The sequence below is a fragment of the Rhamphochromis longiceps genome, linkage group LG8, assembly GCF_057381845.1.
Source record: "Rhamphochromis longiceps isolate RC_006_pf linkage group LG8, R_longiceps_female_GT1.1, whole genome shotgun sequence".
NCBI lineage: Eukaryota > Metazoa > Chordata > Actinopteri > Cichliformes > Cichlidae > Rhamphochromis > Rhamphochromis longiceps.
This window is the reverse complement of record NC_140564.1, coordinates 6,906,328-6,922,061: the sequence shown is the minus strand read 5'-3', so window position 1 is coordinate 6,922,061 and position 15,734 is coordinate 6,906,328. Positions and strand designations below refer to the sequence as shown.

At 39.6% G+C, this 15,734-nt stretch overlaps 1 protein-coding gene and 1 long non-coding RNA gene across 3 annotated transcripts in view; one reads left to right on the top strand and one right to left on the bottom strand.

Moving 5' to 3' along the window:
- LOC146663016 (rho GTPase-activating protein 23-like) overlaps positions 1-11,454 on the bottom strand; it is a 55,461-nt gene extending 44,007 nt beyond the window's left edge. For both annotated transcript variants that reach the window (XM_085415592.1, XM_085415593.1), the window contains exon 1: positions 11,292-11,454. In XM_085415592.1, the coding sequence (XP_085271718.1) occupies positions 11,292-11,345 (54 nt within the window). In that variant the 5' untranslated portion in view covers positions 11,346-11,454. The remainder of the gene's footprint in view (positions 1-11,291) is intronic.
- On the top strand, positions 2,546-14,953 carry LOC146663015 (uncharacterized). Its single transcript, XR_014912988.1, has 3 exons — positions 2,546-3,034; positions 13,567-13,615; positions 14,827-14,953. It is a non-coding gene; the product is annotated as an uncharacterized LOC146663015 (long non-coding RNA).
- The last annotated feature ends 781 nt before the right edge of the window (positions 14,954-15,734 follow it).

Here is a 15,734-nt window from a genome sequence, read left to right as displayed (position 1 = left end):
TGATTATGTTAGTTTAAATGAATCAACACCCCCGAGTCATTCTAACTACCAGAAATCTCGAAGCACAGGCCGAGGGGGCGGTGTGGCAGCAATTTTTCACACCAGTCTATTAATTAATGAAAGACCAAGACAGACTTTTAATTCATTTGAAAGCCTGATGCTTAGCCTCGTCCACCCCAGCTGTGAAACTCAGAAACCAGTCTTACTTGTTATCATCTATCGTCCACCTGGGCCTTACACAGAGTTTCTGTCTGATTTCTCAGACTTTATATCTAATTTAGTTCTGAGCTCAGATAAAATAATTATTGTGGGTGATTTTAACATCATGATGCTAAAAATGACAGCCTCAACATGGCATTTAATCTGTTATTAGACTCAATTGGTTTCTCTCAAAATGTAAAAGAACCCACCCACCACTTTAATCACACTCTAGATCTTGTTTTAACATATGGCATAGAAACTGAACATTTAACAGTGTTTCCTGAAAACCCTCTCCTGTCTGATCATTTCCTGATAACATTTACATTTACAATAATTAATTACACAGCGGTGGAGAGTAGACTTTATCAAAGTAGATGTCTTTCTGAAAACGCTGTAACTAAGTTTAAGAATATAATCCACCCACTGTTATCATCTTCAATGCCCTGTACCAACATAGAGCAGAGCAGCTATCTGAACGCTACTCCAACAGAGGTCGATCATCTTGTTAATAATTTCACCTCCTCACTACGTACGACTCTGGATACTGTAGCTCCTGTGAAAACTAAGGTCTCTAATCAGAAGTACCTGACTCCGTGGTATAATTCTCAAACACGTACCCTAAAGCAGATGACTCGTAATCTGGAGAGGAAATGGCGTGTCACAAATTTAGAGGATCATCATTTAGCCTGGAGAAATAGTTTGCTGCTTTATAAGAAAGCCCTCCGCAAAGCCAGAATATCTTACTATTCATCACTGATTGAAGAAAATAAGAACAACCCCAGGTTTCTCTTCAGCTCTGTAGCCAGGCTGACAAACAGTCAGAGCTCTTTTGAGCCAACCATCCCTTTAACGTTAACCAGTAATGACTTCATGAACTTCTTCACAAATAAAATTTTTATCATTAGAGAAAAAATTACCAATAATCATCCCACAGATGTAATATTATCTACAGCTACTCTTAGTACCATTGATGTTAAGTTAGACTCTTTTTCTCCAAATGATCTTTCTGAGTTAACTTCAATAATTACTTCCTCCAAACCATCAACGTGTCTTTTAGACCCCATTCCTACAAAACTGCTCAAAGAAGTCCTGCCATTAATTAATTCTTCGATCTTAAATATGATCAACCTATCTCTAATAATCGGCTATGTACCACAGGCCTTCAAGCTGGCTGTAGTTAAACCTTTACTCAAAAAGCATCTCTAGACCCAGCAGTCTTAGCTAATTATAGGCCAATCTCCAACCTTCCTTTCATATCAAACATCCTTGAAAGAGTAGTTGTCAAACAGCTAACAGATCATCTGCAGAGGAATGGTTTATTTGAAGAGTTTCAGTCAGGTTTCAGAGCTCATCACAGCACAGAAACAGCTTTAGTGAAGGTTACAAATGATCTTCTTATGGCCTCTGACAGTGGACTCATCTCTGTGCTTGTCCTGCTAGACCTCAGTGCAGCGTTCGATACTGTCGACCATAATATCCTATTAGAGCGATTAGAACATGCTGTAGGTATTACAGGTACTGTGCTGCAGTGGTTTGTATCATATCTATCTCATAGACTCCAGTTTGTGCATGTAAATGGAGAGTCCTCTTCACACACTGAGGTTAATTATGGAGTTCCACAGGGTTCAGTGCTAGGACCAATTCTGTTTACATTATACATGCTTCCCTTAGGCAGCATCATTAGAAGACATAGCATACATTTACACTGCTATGCAGATGACACCCAGCTCTATCCGTCCATGAAGCCAGTTAACACACACCAATGAGTTAAACTGCAGGAATGTCTTAAAGACATAAAGACCTGGATGGCCGCTAACTTTCTGCTTCTTAATTCAGATCAAACTGAGGTTATTGTACTCGGCCCTGAAAATCTTAGAAACATGGTATCTAACCAGATTCTTACTCTGGATGGCATTACCTTGGCCTCCAGTAACGCTGTGAGGAACCTTGGAGTCATTTTTGACCAGGACATGTCCTTCAATGCACATATTAAACAAATATGTAAGACTGCTTTCTTCCATTTGTGCAACATCTCTAAAATTAGAAATATCCTGTCTCAGAGTGACGCTGAAAAACTAGTTCATGCATTTATTACTTCCAGGCTGGACGACTGTAATTCATTATTATCAGGATGTCCAAAAAACTCACTGAAAAGCCTTCAGCTAATCCAAAATGCTGCAGCAAGAGTCCTGACAGGGACTAGAAAGAGAGAGCAGATTTCTCCTGTTTTGGCTTCCCTTCATTGGCTTCCTGTTAAGTCCAGAATTGAATTCAAAATCCTGCTCCTCACATACAAGATCTTGAATAATCAGGCCACATCTTATCGTAATGAACTTGTAGTACCATATCACCCTATTAGAGCACTTCGCTCTCGCTCTGCAGGCCTACTTGTTGTTCCTAGAGTATTTAAAAGTAGAATGGGAGGCAGAGCCTTCAGTTTTCAGGCCCCTCTTCTGTGGAACCAGCTTCCAGTTTGGATTCAGGAGACAGACACTATCTCTACTTTCAAGATTAGGCTTCAAACTTTCCTTTTTGCTAAAGCATATAGTTAGGGCTGGACCAGGTGACCCTGAATCCTCCCTTAGTTATGCTGCAATAGACGTAGGCGGCCGGGGGATTCCCATGATGCATTGAGTTTTTCCTTTCCAGTCACCTTTCTCACTCACTATGTATTAACAGACCTCTCTGCATTGAATCATATCTGTTATTAACCTCTGTCTCTCTTCCACAGCATGTCTTTATCCTGTCTTCCTTCTCTCACCCCAACCGGTCGCAGCAGATGGCCCCGCCCCTCCCTGAGCCTGGTTCTGCCGGAGGTTTCTTCCTGTTAAAAGTGAGTTTTTCCTCCCCACTGTCGCCAAAGTGCTTGCTCATAGGGGGTCATATGATTGTTGGGTTTTTCTCTGTATCTATGAAGCGCCTTGAGGCGACTTTTGTTGTGATTTGGCGCTATATAAATAAAATTGAATTGAATTGAATTGAATATCCCATAGTGCTCCTGCAAATTAAATACAAGGGCAAAACGCATAGAGTAAAGGCTGCAGTTAGCCCGTGCCTGACGCATTCCTTAATTGACTGGGGTTTAGTAACCTGTTGGGGCAGTGTGTGTCGGGATGTGTTCATGACCTTTAGCGGGGTGTGGTGTCTGCGCTGTGCTCAGCGGTGGACGCGGGGGCATCTGATGGTGACTTTGGGGAGGAGGAGGTGGCAGGGCCTTGTGAGGCCCCGCCGACTCCAGTGATTCATTCCACTAAAGATTTTCCGCAAGAGCTGTTGACACCCTTTGCTCAGGGTTAGGGGTTAGGGACTGAGTGATAAAAACTGATGGTCACTTGGTGCGCCCTGATGCAGCGTGGACCTACCCGCATTTTGTGTTGATTAAAGACAGGCTGCATCTGTGTGATCTGCTTGGTGCCTGATTTTACAGGCTGGGCATCCGAGCGGATGTGCACCGATAGTGCGCTTCCTGCTCAGAGTGACAGCTGGTTAACCAGCAGGCCTTTCCAAAAGTGCCTTTGCGCCTACTACTATTAATGGAGGTTCTGTTTGAATGCATTGGCATGGACCTCATCGGGTCATTTAACTGGAGTGCACACAGATATAGCTTTGTATTAGTTCTGGTGGATTATGCAACGCAATATTCCACGGCAGTGCTGTTGTGCACCATTTCTGCAAAGTGTGTGGCGCAGGCACTGTTTCACGTCATCTCCTAAGTCAGTATCCCAAAAGCGAAACTGACTGACCAGGGCACGTTGTTCATGTCTTGGACACTAAAGGGCTGTATGAATTACTGGGCATTAAATCTGTTTGGACCGGCGTCTACCACCCTCAAACTGACGGGCTGGTGGGGTGGCTGAAAAAGACTTTAAAATCCATGATCCGTAAGTTCATTCACGAGGATGAACGCAATTTGCTGCTTATCCCATGCCGTGGGTCGACAAACTCCTGGACCGGTTAGACACTGCTCGCTTTTTCACAACACTGGATTTAACCAAGGGCCACTGGCAGATTCCCTTGTCTGCAAAATCCAAGGAAAAAATGGCCTTCTCCACTCCCAATTTGTCACACTGCCGTTTGGCTTGTTTGGAGCCCCAGTCAGTTTCTAGCGCCTCATGGACTGGGTGCTGCAGCCGAACGCTGCATGTCTGTTTAGATGACGTCATCATCAACAGTGACACCTGGGCGCCGCTTTGCAAATTATAAATATGGCATTCCGTTCTGCCATGATGGATCATTGGAGTCTAATTGCCAAATAAGTAAATTTCTATATCTCAATTATTTATGTCAAATTCTTCCAAATGATCTCTCCTTATTGCAATAGGTCAGGGCTGTTGATCTGCTAATAGGGTAATTTTTAATGCATTTAACAGGTGAGGTATTCCGTAGTAGTTTTTAAGAGATAGACACTAGGGAGTGTCTAGTGTCTACCAGTGTTTCCCAATTTAGATCCCATACCAGTGACAGAGCATCAAATTTAGGTTAATGCCCAATAACTCAACACAATCGGGGTGACCGTGGCTCAGGGGGTTGGGAAGCGTATCTGTAACTGGAAGGTCGCCGGTTTGATCCCCGGGCTCTCTGTCTTGGTCGTTGTGTCCTTGGGCAAGACACTTTACCCTACCACCTACTGGTGTTGGCCAGAGGGGCCGATGGCGCGATATGGCAGCCTGGCTTCTGTCAGTCTGCCCCAGGGCAGCTGTGGCTACAACTGTAGCTGCCTCCACCAGTGTGTGAATGTGAGAGTGAAGGAATAGTGGCATTATAAAGCGCTTTGGGTGCCTTGAAAAGTGCTATATAAATCCATTATTATTATTAATTCCACAATTACTAGACATTTTGGGACAAATATGAGCTGGAACAGGTAAAACATTAAGTGTTCTGTTATAATATTTGCTTGATTCAGGTAGTAAAGCCATAATAGTCAGAACGGCTACTATGTGAGGTACATGGTCGAAACATGCTGACTCTACTAATGATGTAATATTGAAAGGCCAAAACCCTGTTGTTGGTGAGTTGATATCTACGTGATGGTATTGATGGTATTACATGGTATTGGAATGATGTCTACATGATCATTGGTCATCACCCCAAACCTCCCTTGAAACCTAATCCTGTTTTAGATTAAATGTTTTGGGTGCTAAATAACATGAGATGTTTGATGTTTGATTTTAAACTGTTATTTTAGAACTTATTTAAGCGTATTAGTAGCTATGGGACACTTTTTCTTCAAAAACATTGTTCTTAAACAATTTTGTACAGATAGCAAATGAAATCCAGCAGAAAGCGCTCCACATAGTGTGTCAAGTTTAAGATTGTCATGCACAAAACTAGTCCTTTAACCAATAAATCAAATTTGTTAATACTGCTTTAATCACAACTAATTACCCAAGACAAGCAACGGCGACGTATGACCCTCTGGTATGCACTTCTTCTTGTTGATGTGATGGGTGTTTGACAAGGGGAGGCATGAGGTAAAACATCCCTTAAAACAGCCAGCCAGATACAGCGAGGTTCGGCGTCGCTACAGTCAACCCCGACAGAGCACTGGAATCGCCACTTGTGGCCTGCTGGAGCTGGTGCTACACTCGACACCCTCAACATTAGAACTTCCACATTCAAACAAACATGTATTGTCTTTGTAGCAAACACATAAAAACACACCAAAGCTTCAGAATGTGAGACTGCGATTTGCGTTCATCTGTGCAAAGTCTCTACTTGCTGCATTGTGACCAGAATAGTAAGCTAAATTGGTGGTAAAAAAAAACAAAAACAGTTCTACACAGTGTTAACTACTGAAGCAGCACCATCAGAACTGGCAAAGCACAAAGTCTGTAAGTCTACTCATCTGGTCATGTTTCAAAGGTCTTAAAGATCGATGTTCAAGCTATGCAGACGCAGTCCAAACTTCAAGTATAATATGGTGTTCACTTTTCTTCAATTTTCTCTTGAGCAAGTCCACAGTGTTCTTTTTTTTTGGTGATCAAAACAGGAAATATCACTTCTTCTTGCCCTCTATATCCTCTCATTTAGATATAACGTTCTTTGTATAAAAGAACATCAGTTCCAGGTTAATTCTAGTTGTAAAATAAGCTGGTACTTCTCTTCAATTTCAGCTCGTCCTCTTGAAAGCTTTCAAAGTAACTGTCCAAATGCAACACACTCAGTTCAGTGATGTAGTGGTTTGCTGTGTGTAGGTTGGCTTATATTCATCACTCATCTCTGGATTTCAGAAACGAGTCCATCTCAAATAAGTAATGCAAAAATCCCACGGTGCTTATAAGATATTCTCCTCTATTCTGGCACTAGAGCAGTATTGGTGTCTAAGTATAGTCTTCCCCCCTCTCCACTGTGCGTCTCTTTTCATTCTCTCTCTGCCTTGGGACTATTTGCTGACATGCCAGCTCTCTCTCTCTCTCTCTCTCTCTCTCTCTCTTCTCCTTCTTTTTCTCTTTCAGTCACATTCATCTCATTCTTTAACTTAACAGTCCAGGCCACTGGTAGAGAAAAGAGAAATGCTATTCTCTCTCTCTCTCTCTTCCTGTCAGCTTCTCTTAAACTCACAACTGGCTAGCTGATATTGCTCTTCAGAACACATAAAATGTGGGTCTTTTTTACATTACAATTATTATTAATTTATATGGGACAGAAAAATCATCAAAAAAAAGGTCAAGCAAAAACGACAAACATTCCCTGAGCGCAGAAATATGATTAGTTAGGATTGGTTGCTTTTTTCTAGGGTATTACATATACAGTGCTCCGCACACAGTGTCCTTTGAACATATAATATAACTAGTAGGTATTTTTATTTACTACACTATGGAACAACTGTATGCTAAACATGTAAGGTCGGTGTTGTATTAGCGAGTAAAGTGACATTGTGTTTAATTTTTACTAGAGGTAGCTGTATTAAGCTTGTTTCACTATTGTGGTTTCATTTTAGAAATCGGTTTATCATATATTTGTTTTTTCACTAATCAAATCGCTCATCAATTCTCCTGAAACCTTAAAGGATCCTCTCACAATTTTCATCGATGTTGCCTGCTGCTTTAACGGGGAAAAAAAGACAAACCTGCTTGGATTGTTGTTAAATAATGCTAAACTGGCAAAGATAGTGTGCAAATTCATGACATGTCATTGTTGCCTAGATTGCTTCCCTTCTATTCAGTTTAATTCAATTCAGTTTTATTTATACAGCACCAAATCACAACAACAGTCGCCTCAAGGTGCTTTATACGTTAAGGCAGACCATAACTTCTATGCTCACATGTTAATTATTGTTTTAATAATTGAAAGTCTCCTCCTTTAAATAAAAGTTTTGGATTTAAGGAACTGCCCATGTACACAAAGCCATGAATTGGTCTTGAAGAGTGCGATAAGAGATTTGACACGAACACATAAGTGTAATAAGTTTAAAGAGAAATCTGTAAGTAAGTGTAAAACAACACGTGTATTGTGCATCAGTGTTTTTGATAACACAATGTTGAGTAAATGTGGGATTCTGAGAGAAGGAATAAATGATTACAACTGAACCGCCAACTTGCATCAATGTTAGTACTTCTAGAAAAACTAAATGTGAATGCCAGCTTGTGTGTGTGTGTGGCTGCACGTGTCCATCCTCCTCTAGGCTTTACCAAACAGCTCTAACAGTGCTGTCAGGCCCACAGTGCTCGTTTTATTAACACCTGAATACAGTTAAGACTGAAAGCAAGAGAAAGGGCGAATGAAGATAAGGAAACAAAAGTGTGATGTAGAGACACTAAAAGAGGGTGACAGCCATGCAAACATCATACAGCAGACTCTGCATCTTCATCTCCCATCCTCTTCTGGCCTTCACTTCCCCTTCCAATGCACTCATAATGATTTCTTTCTTTTTTATTTATAGTTTTTACTGATGCTAGGAACTTACAATCATGAGTCTAGGCAGAACAAAAATAACATAATATTGTGTGTGAGTCATAGTAATGTGTGAGTCATACAAGAATATGCATGTGCTCTGCTTGTTTTTTTTTTATGACCCAGTCGAGGAGTGGCTGTGAGGAGAGGATGCTCCCTTGAGGCTGTGTGACTTTCTCTTCTGTTTCATCAGATGATACGTGAATTCACAGCGCATACCACCAAAGCACATTTAATAATATTCACACACTAACTGCATCAGTGCAACAGAAGACTGTAGCCTGGGCTTTTCAGACATGCACTAAATGCCGTTACTGCTTAAATAGCTGACATCCATAGATACTAAAGGCTGACCCTAACTAAAGCTTGATGTTATCTTTAGTTTCAAACCTCTGTTGTGAGACAAAGAAGACAACCAAACAAACAAAGATGCTTTCTGATCTCCACTCTTAGGTCATTCCTTACAGTATATGAAAAACATTAGCCTTTAATAGCAAAAACCCATCCTACAAGCAGTTTTTGCAACAGATCCAATGAATGTACAAAATTCCACCAGCAGGGAACAGCAGTGCACAGTACAGAGTTAACTAAAACATCAGTAACAACAATTCCAGAGTGGCATGTTTTTAAGGTGTAAGGTGTTCACTTTGAGCATAGGGCAGCTTAGCAGTCTGACTGCATTCGGTTAGAAGCGGTTTCTGAAGCTTCCATCCAAAGGGGAGGAGAGTAAACAGTTCATGTGCAGTGTGGGTTGGGTTGCGTAGGATACAGACGGCTCTTTCTCTACATCTGAAGCTGTAGATGTCCTCAGTGGGAGGTAATTTGCACCAGATAGTCCTCTGCACAAACTTCACCATCCTCTGCAATGCCCTGTTATCTGCTACAATGCTGCATTGGCTGCATTTTTAGGTAAATAGTTGCATATAACTTTGCTGTTTGCAAAATTTGTACATAGGTTTTTGAAATTTACAATTTATATTTGCATTTCAAGTTATGAAAATGATTTGTTCAACATGTTTGTGGTCTTTACAGTACCAAACATAACTTCTTCATACTCTGATTTTATTATTTTTTTTGTAATTTTAGATGAATTGTGTTAATACACTATTCACAGTGTCAATGCGTTAGCACAGTTAGCTCGTTAACGTGTTAGCGCAGTGCAGCCCCACGCATGGGGCAATCTATGCTAACTTGCTAACGGAGATTTGCCACGTTAATGGCGTTAATGTCATTTTAATGAGATTAATGCTGACAGCACTAATACACATATGGTAAATGGCCTGTATTTATATAGCGCTTTATATATCTATATAATGTAAACAATTAAATGACAGAAAAACTTAAAAAACGCTATCTACCATAAAGATTTCTCTTATATTCTTACGTGTACATGTCTGGGATTCTTATTTAGATTCATTTATCATGTATTTTGTACAGTCTGATGTTGAAAAAATTCACTGAAATTTGGTGTGCACTAACTGGTGTATGAGTTGACTGACAAAAAAGTGTTTATTCTTTTCTATTCTATTCTATTCTATTCTTGGGGGGCTGTGGACCATGGACTGTCTTTCCCTGTCCACCTCTTGCTTTCAGGGGAGGGGGGCTTGTTGCAGTCTCTCACCCTCGTTTTCAAGTATGTCATGACAAACGCCCATACACACACTGATGTTCTTGTCTTGCTTTCTCTCCCTCTCTCTCTCCCCCTCTCACTCACACACACACAGCAAACTTGTATGTTCATTTGTGTACCTCCCTTTGTTTTGTCATATAATCTGTTTTGTTACAGATGCAGCAGACCTAGCATGTACTCAACTCCCTTAAAATAAGTTAGTAAAATAATTAATAAATAGTATTCACTAATAAATGATATTGTATTAAAAGATACTGCTACTCAACAGATGTAACTTCTGATGAAAACAGTCGAGTCACTTCCTTTAAGCTGAAAGTTCGACCACCATTGTTATAATTATCTCTTGTGTATGACCCTGATGCTAACTGGGCCGTGACAATAATAGGAAAACACACCCACAATAATAAGCTCTGAAAATATTAAAAGTTAGGGGAGAAAACAACTCACACAATCTGAGCAAAGAATAATGTGCTGAGTGAAGGGACACAACAAATGTCAGAATCATGATTAGCAAATTAGTTTCTAAAAAGGCTCATGAAATGTTTCTGAGTAAATGTTTCTGCACTAACAGAAGACCAAAGCTTACAATGTGCCTTTTGTTGCCAAATATGCATATGTGGGCTGGCACATGGAAATACATGCATTCCAATTCCATTGCTATGTGCCCACACCCCATACCTCCATTTTGCAAGATATGTGAAGTATTATGTGTAGAATGGTGTCAATGATGAGTGAATAAACTGTGGTGTAGACATTCACAGGAAAGTAAAATACACAGATTTTGAGTTTCTTACAAAACCATGCACTTACAGTCATAACGTTTTTTATGAGTTAACATTATGTGGTTTGCAGTTTTGTTTTTAATTTTGGGAATTTGACAAGTTGCGTAAGACATGGTCAAGAGCACAAGAACAAAAGTGCACAAAAAGTCATGTCTGCAGTTTGTCTGTCAATGCTGTGACGTAGCTATTGTGGAAACTATCCCACACCTCTCCTAATGAAACGAAACATTTATTAATTGTGTGTTTAACCCAAGACTGTCAAATGTGTGGCCCACTGGGCCAGCGTGGGGGCTTTTTAAAGTCAAATAATTGATGTGAAATCATTTAACTTTTCAGCTTTACAGAAGAATGCACGAATTTTAGCAAGTAAGGCTTAAGTTCCTCAAATATGTGAATGGTCTGTCCACTTTTAGATTCGCTAAATTGTAGTGCATGTACAATGATAAATAATTAAATGAAAAAAATAATGAAAATAACGAATATCAGTCATATCTCTTTTTTTTTAAACACCTCAGATTCTTCATCATATGGATAGCATGTACTTGTTTACATGCTCTTGAGATTAAATTGGGCTCAAGCAGGAAAATGAGTTTAACATCCTTGGTTTAGACTTTTTACGGCAAAAAAGCTCTGATTCGTCTAGTGTACGATTATACTAAGTAGCATCCATTTGTGGGTAGATTTACCGTCTTTATGGGATGGTTTCCCCCCGACGGGAAGAACTGATCAATATTATAATAACATTATTCCAGTCACCAGAAAAACAGTTATTGTATCTGACTTACTTCAGCGTCTGAGCGAGGTGGAATTCCAACAACGCAAAAAGTAACTCCATTCATTGGCGTGTCAGCGTCTGGCGTGCGTAAACCGACAAAAAGACATACTTTGCTGTCAACATTTTTGTCTTAAATCGTGCTGGGGTGTAGAGCAGACTGGCTGTGCTCTTCTCTCCAGCAGTCCCCACAACGTAAACAGTTCAGCTAAAAGCATGTGGCACAGCACAACCGGAAGTTTGAACTTCAAAATAAATATGGGTACATGTTTACGCATTTTCTTCAAATTTACTTTTGCGTTTCAGGCATTGCATATAGGAAGACGATTCTTATCAGAAATAATACGCTTTACTTAAATAAAACATTTTATTTAAAATCTAGTAGAACCACTAACATTTTTAATATTGCTCGACATTATTGCTCAACATAAACCTTAGTGGGCAATTACAGATAACAGTTCAAACTGCATCCTACTGGATTTATGTGCGTCAAATGTCAATGGTATCAATTCCGTCATCCTCCAAGAACTGCGTGGAGTTCGTGAATAGCTTAATTTCTTGAAGAAAGGTAGGATTTATTGTAAAGCAATGTGTCTTAATTAAATGCTACTTTCAGAGCCGCTCCATTTATTATTTTATATTTTTATTATTTTGGTAAATTAATTGCTTTTTTGAGGGCCTTAACATGCTCACAAACTCAGACACAGTCTAGTATTTTACTATTTATTTATGTATTTTATTGGTTTTGGACATAATGGCTCAGTAGCACCCTCTACAAAAGTGAAAAAACTGCCCCAACTGGGTGTCATGCACATGTATGAAATCTGGTACATGCCAAGACAGGACTAAACGTCCACTGGGTACATGACTCAAACCCAACAGGAAGTCAGCCATATTAAATTGAAGATGAAATTGTGGCGCTAACTTGACCATTTCCAGGAATTATTCCTTTTTGAACTCTTCTGAGGGATTTTATCCAATCAACTTCATATTTGGTCAACTACAGATGTGGGCCATATTCAAAATTGTGGTGCCTTTGTGTGTCCACACTGCATTTTAATCATTCACCATGAAAGTTTAATTGGTTCTTATTCACAAATACATTGTCCAATCTGGACCAAACTTCTCCACGTGTGATAAGGCTCCACCCCTGAACATATTTCAAATGCAATATTTGCCAGTGCCAGTTTCAAAGTGGTCAACCACAGCAACCTCAAATTTATCCAGGAAAGCGTTGATGAGTTGTGCTTAGGATGCATGGAAAACTGTGAGTTGTCATCAAATTAATTGCGACATTTTTCCATCAATTCATCAATTCAATTCTACCATTCTATTGTATATAGTATTTTATTTTATTTTATTCTATTGTGTACAGTTGTGTACAGTATCTTATTCTTATCCTATTCCAGTGTTTTTCTAATTTTTGCTGTGTAACTTTGCACGTGGACCCTCTGATTTCAACTAAAATTCGTTTCATTGAATTGTATCAGACACCTTTCTTACACTATGCTGTGTTGTGGACTCTAGTTTTAGAACTGTAAGTACTGAAGAAGTGTCTGTAACTACAGTTAGGGTAGGTACATATGTCAAGATAATGGCGTCTGAAGTGAAAAGTATATATCTGTGTAGCGTCCAAAATCATAGACAGTGTAACAACATACAGCCCCAGTTGTGCTGCTGTGCCAACAGTCCCCTTGGGACAGAGAGAAGAGCATGCACTACTTGTGCACTAACATGCTCTCAATGAGTCATTATATAAGAGCAGGACACGGAGCCCCAAGGGAGGGTGAGAGTGTAGATAGACACTTCTACACCCTCTATTGGTGTTACATTGCTCTCGCACAAAGTCAGACACAGTATATAAAAGAACGCTAAAGAAAAATGCTTCCACAGGGAGCCTATCATACAAAGTGGCTGCCAGCCTATGCTCGAGTTACCAACATGTGAGTCCAGTGATAATGAGTTGGTTTTAATGATTTAATGAAGGCAGTGCTTTGTTCAGTCGCATTTTAAATTTTAGTTTAAATTAAAGCTTTTAAATTGAAGCTCCATATGTGACATTCTGTCACATATCATGGACAGGAACAAGAGTGTGTTAATAACAATTAAACAATTAAAGTGTTAATAACACTGCTCCAGCATACATGAGATGATAACATGGTGTCACACTGAGAAATTGGATATTTTCTTGTTTATTTATTAACAAGCAGAGAGAAAAGTTATCTGTTATGATGATGAATAACACAAAATTGGCACCTTACTAATGTTACCTCTTTTTCCACAAACAGGAGTAAACACAGGAAGTCAGGTAGAGCTGGTCCTCTGCTAATTGAAAAGGTTGGTGGTTCGATCCCTGGCTGCTCCAGTCTGCATGCCAAATATCCTCAGGCAAGATACTAACCCCAAGTTGCTCTTTGATGAATCAATTGAAGTACAAATGTGTGTGAACAAAGATAGAAAAAACTGAGAAAAAGTGCTTGTATGAATGGGTGAATGAGGCAAGTTGCGTAAAGCAATAGAGCTGCTCCATTTACCATCAGGGATGTCGGACTCATTTTATTCTGTCGCCCACATACAGCCAACTTTGATCTTAAGAGGGCTGGACAGAAACTGCCCTTTCTGTCAGTGTAGACATCTAACTAAACATTTAATCGTGGAGATATTTTAATATAAGTAAAAGAAGTGTAATTTTAACAATACATCTCAGTTTCTGTACATAAGATATTTGAGAAAAAAGTTCTTATCATGTGGCATTGGTGCTTCTTATTGCCCTGACTGTATTTATAAAACAAGAGTTTTTAAACTATGGAAAAGAGAAATCTTTAAAGTAGATAGTGGAAAAACAGAAGTTTTTCTGTCATTTAATTGTTTATTTTTTACTTAACTACTTTTGTGTATGAATGGCATGTGGATAATTTATTAATAGGAAAAGCTGCAAAACTTTGGACATACAATTAAAAGTTTAAAATCTATGCACCCTTACACATTTTCTGAAGTCTACCAGTGGGCCACATTGGAGTCTTTGCCAGACTGATTCTGGCCCTCAGGCTTTATGTTTGATGTTAACTGATGTAAGAGGAGCAGAAGCAGAACCAGTAACAGGTAGTCTAGCATGCTAAACTCCCATTGGTCTCTTGTCAAAGACCAGAACATGTGCATTAACCACCCCCTTCAAAAAAGACAACTTTAAGCTGGGATATGGAAGTGAGATGCACTGTGGATTTGTATAGAAAAAAGGCAACCCTGCCTTTTATAGTAGTCAATTGTGGCCACAGGATGGCAGCAATGTCAAGGGTGCATGCAAAGAAATAAAAGGGATCACTTTAGATTTAATTAATATCTACTTTTAGATTTTAAAAGGCAGCCGCTACTTGTCTTGCTTGTCCTGATAAACTGTGAAACTTTGAATAATGTTAGTACTGCTAGTACTGCTGTCGTGGTCCTCCAATCCCCATTTCTGACTCGTCTCTCACTTGTTCTGTCTCTCTCTCATTCTGTTTTTTTCTTCCTCTCTCTGACTGTCTGTGTTGTGTTTGCTTTTGCACTAGCCACACCCCTGTCTTAGAGGCCGGCCTTCCTCCTGCTCTACGCCTGCCAACACCTGGGCACCTGAGCTGATTATCTCACCTGTTTGTGATCTCGTGATCAGTTGCCCGCTACTTAGGCTGGAGGAAGACATCCATTCATTGCTGGATTGTTAACAAAGAGCTGTAAGTGGGATTAGTGCTACTGTATGCAAATGTTTTTCTGTTTTTGCATGTGGAGAGACTGCAACTTGCTTTCTGCTTCCTTCAGTGCAGGATAACTGGACCTGAGGTGTGAGTTACCTGAGAGTAAGAGATCTAGCAAGATAGAGGATTGTGGATCTGTCTGACTAGCACCCTTTTGTACTGCAAAGTTGTGGATCAGACTGCTTGGAGTTTATCACTAACAAGTGGAAGTTCCCAATCTGAGTCCAATCAGAAAATCATGGATATGACAAGTTCATCCTTTCTTAGTTAATTACCCTCCTGTCATTTGATGCTGCTGTTTGAATTCAGTTTGACTCAGTACAGTTTCTCTATCAGCTGACACAGATCCAGATGAATATAACCACATCTGTTAATATCTGTTTCAGCTGTTCAAGGATGGATGCAGAAATGTTTTCTGCATTGACTATTCTTTTCAGATTTTACTTAAGCTCTTGATTGTATTTTTTCTTTCCTTTTTTAAACTATTGAATTCTTTGTTTCTACTTAATTGAGCTTGTGCTTTTGTGAATTTGTTTATTTAGGTTAATGGTTGTAACACTGTAATCCCATAACTTTTCAAAGAGAACATCTTTTCAGATAAGAAGCTCAACTAATGAAAATGAAGTATCTCATGTATTGAGTCAACTGAAACAATGATTGCAATGATTTCACGGGTAAGCTTACTAAAATGTTTCACAAGCCTAAATACAAATGCTCTGAGTCAA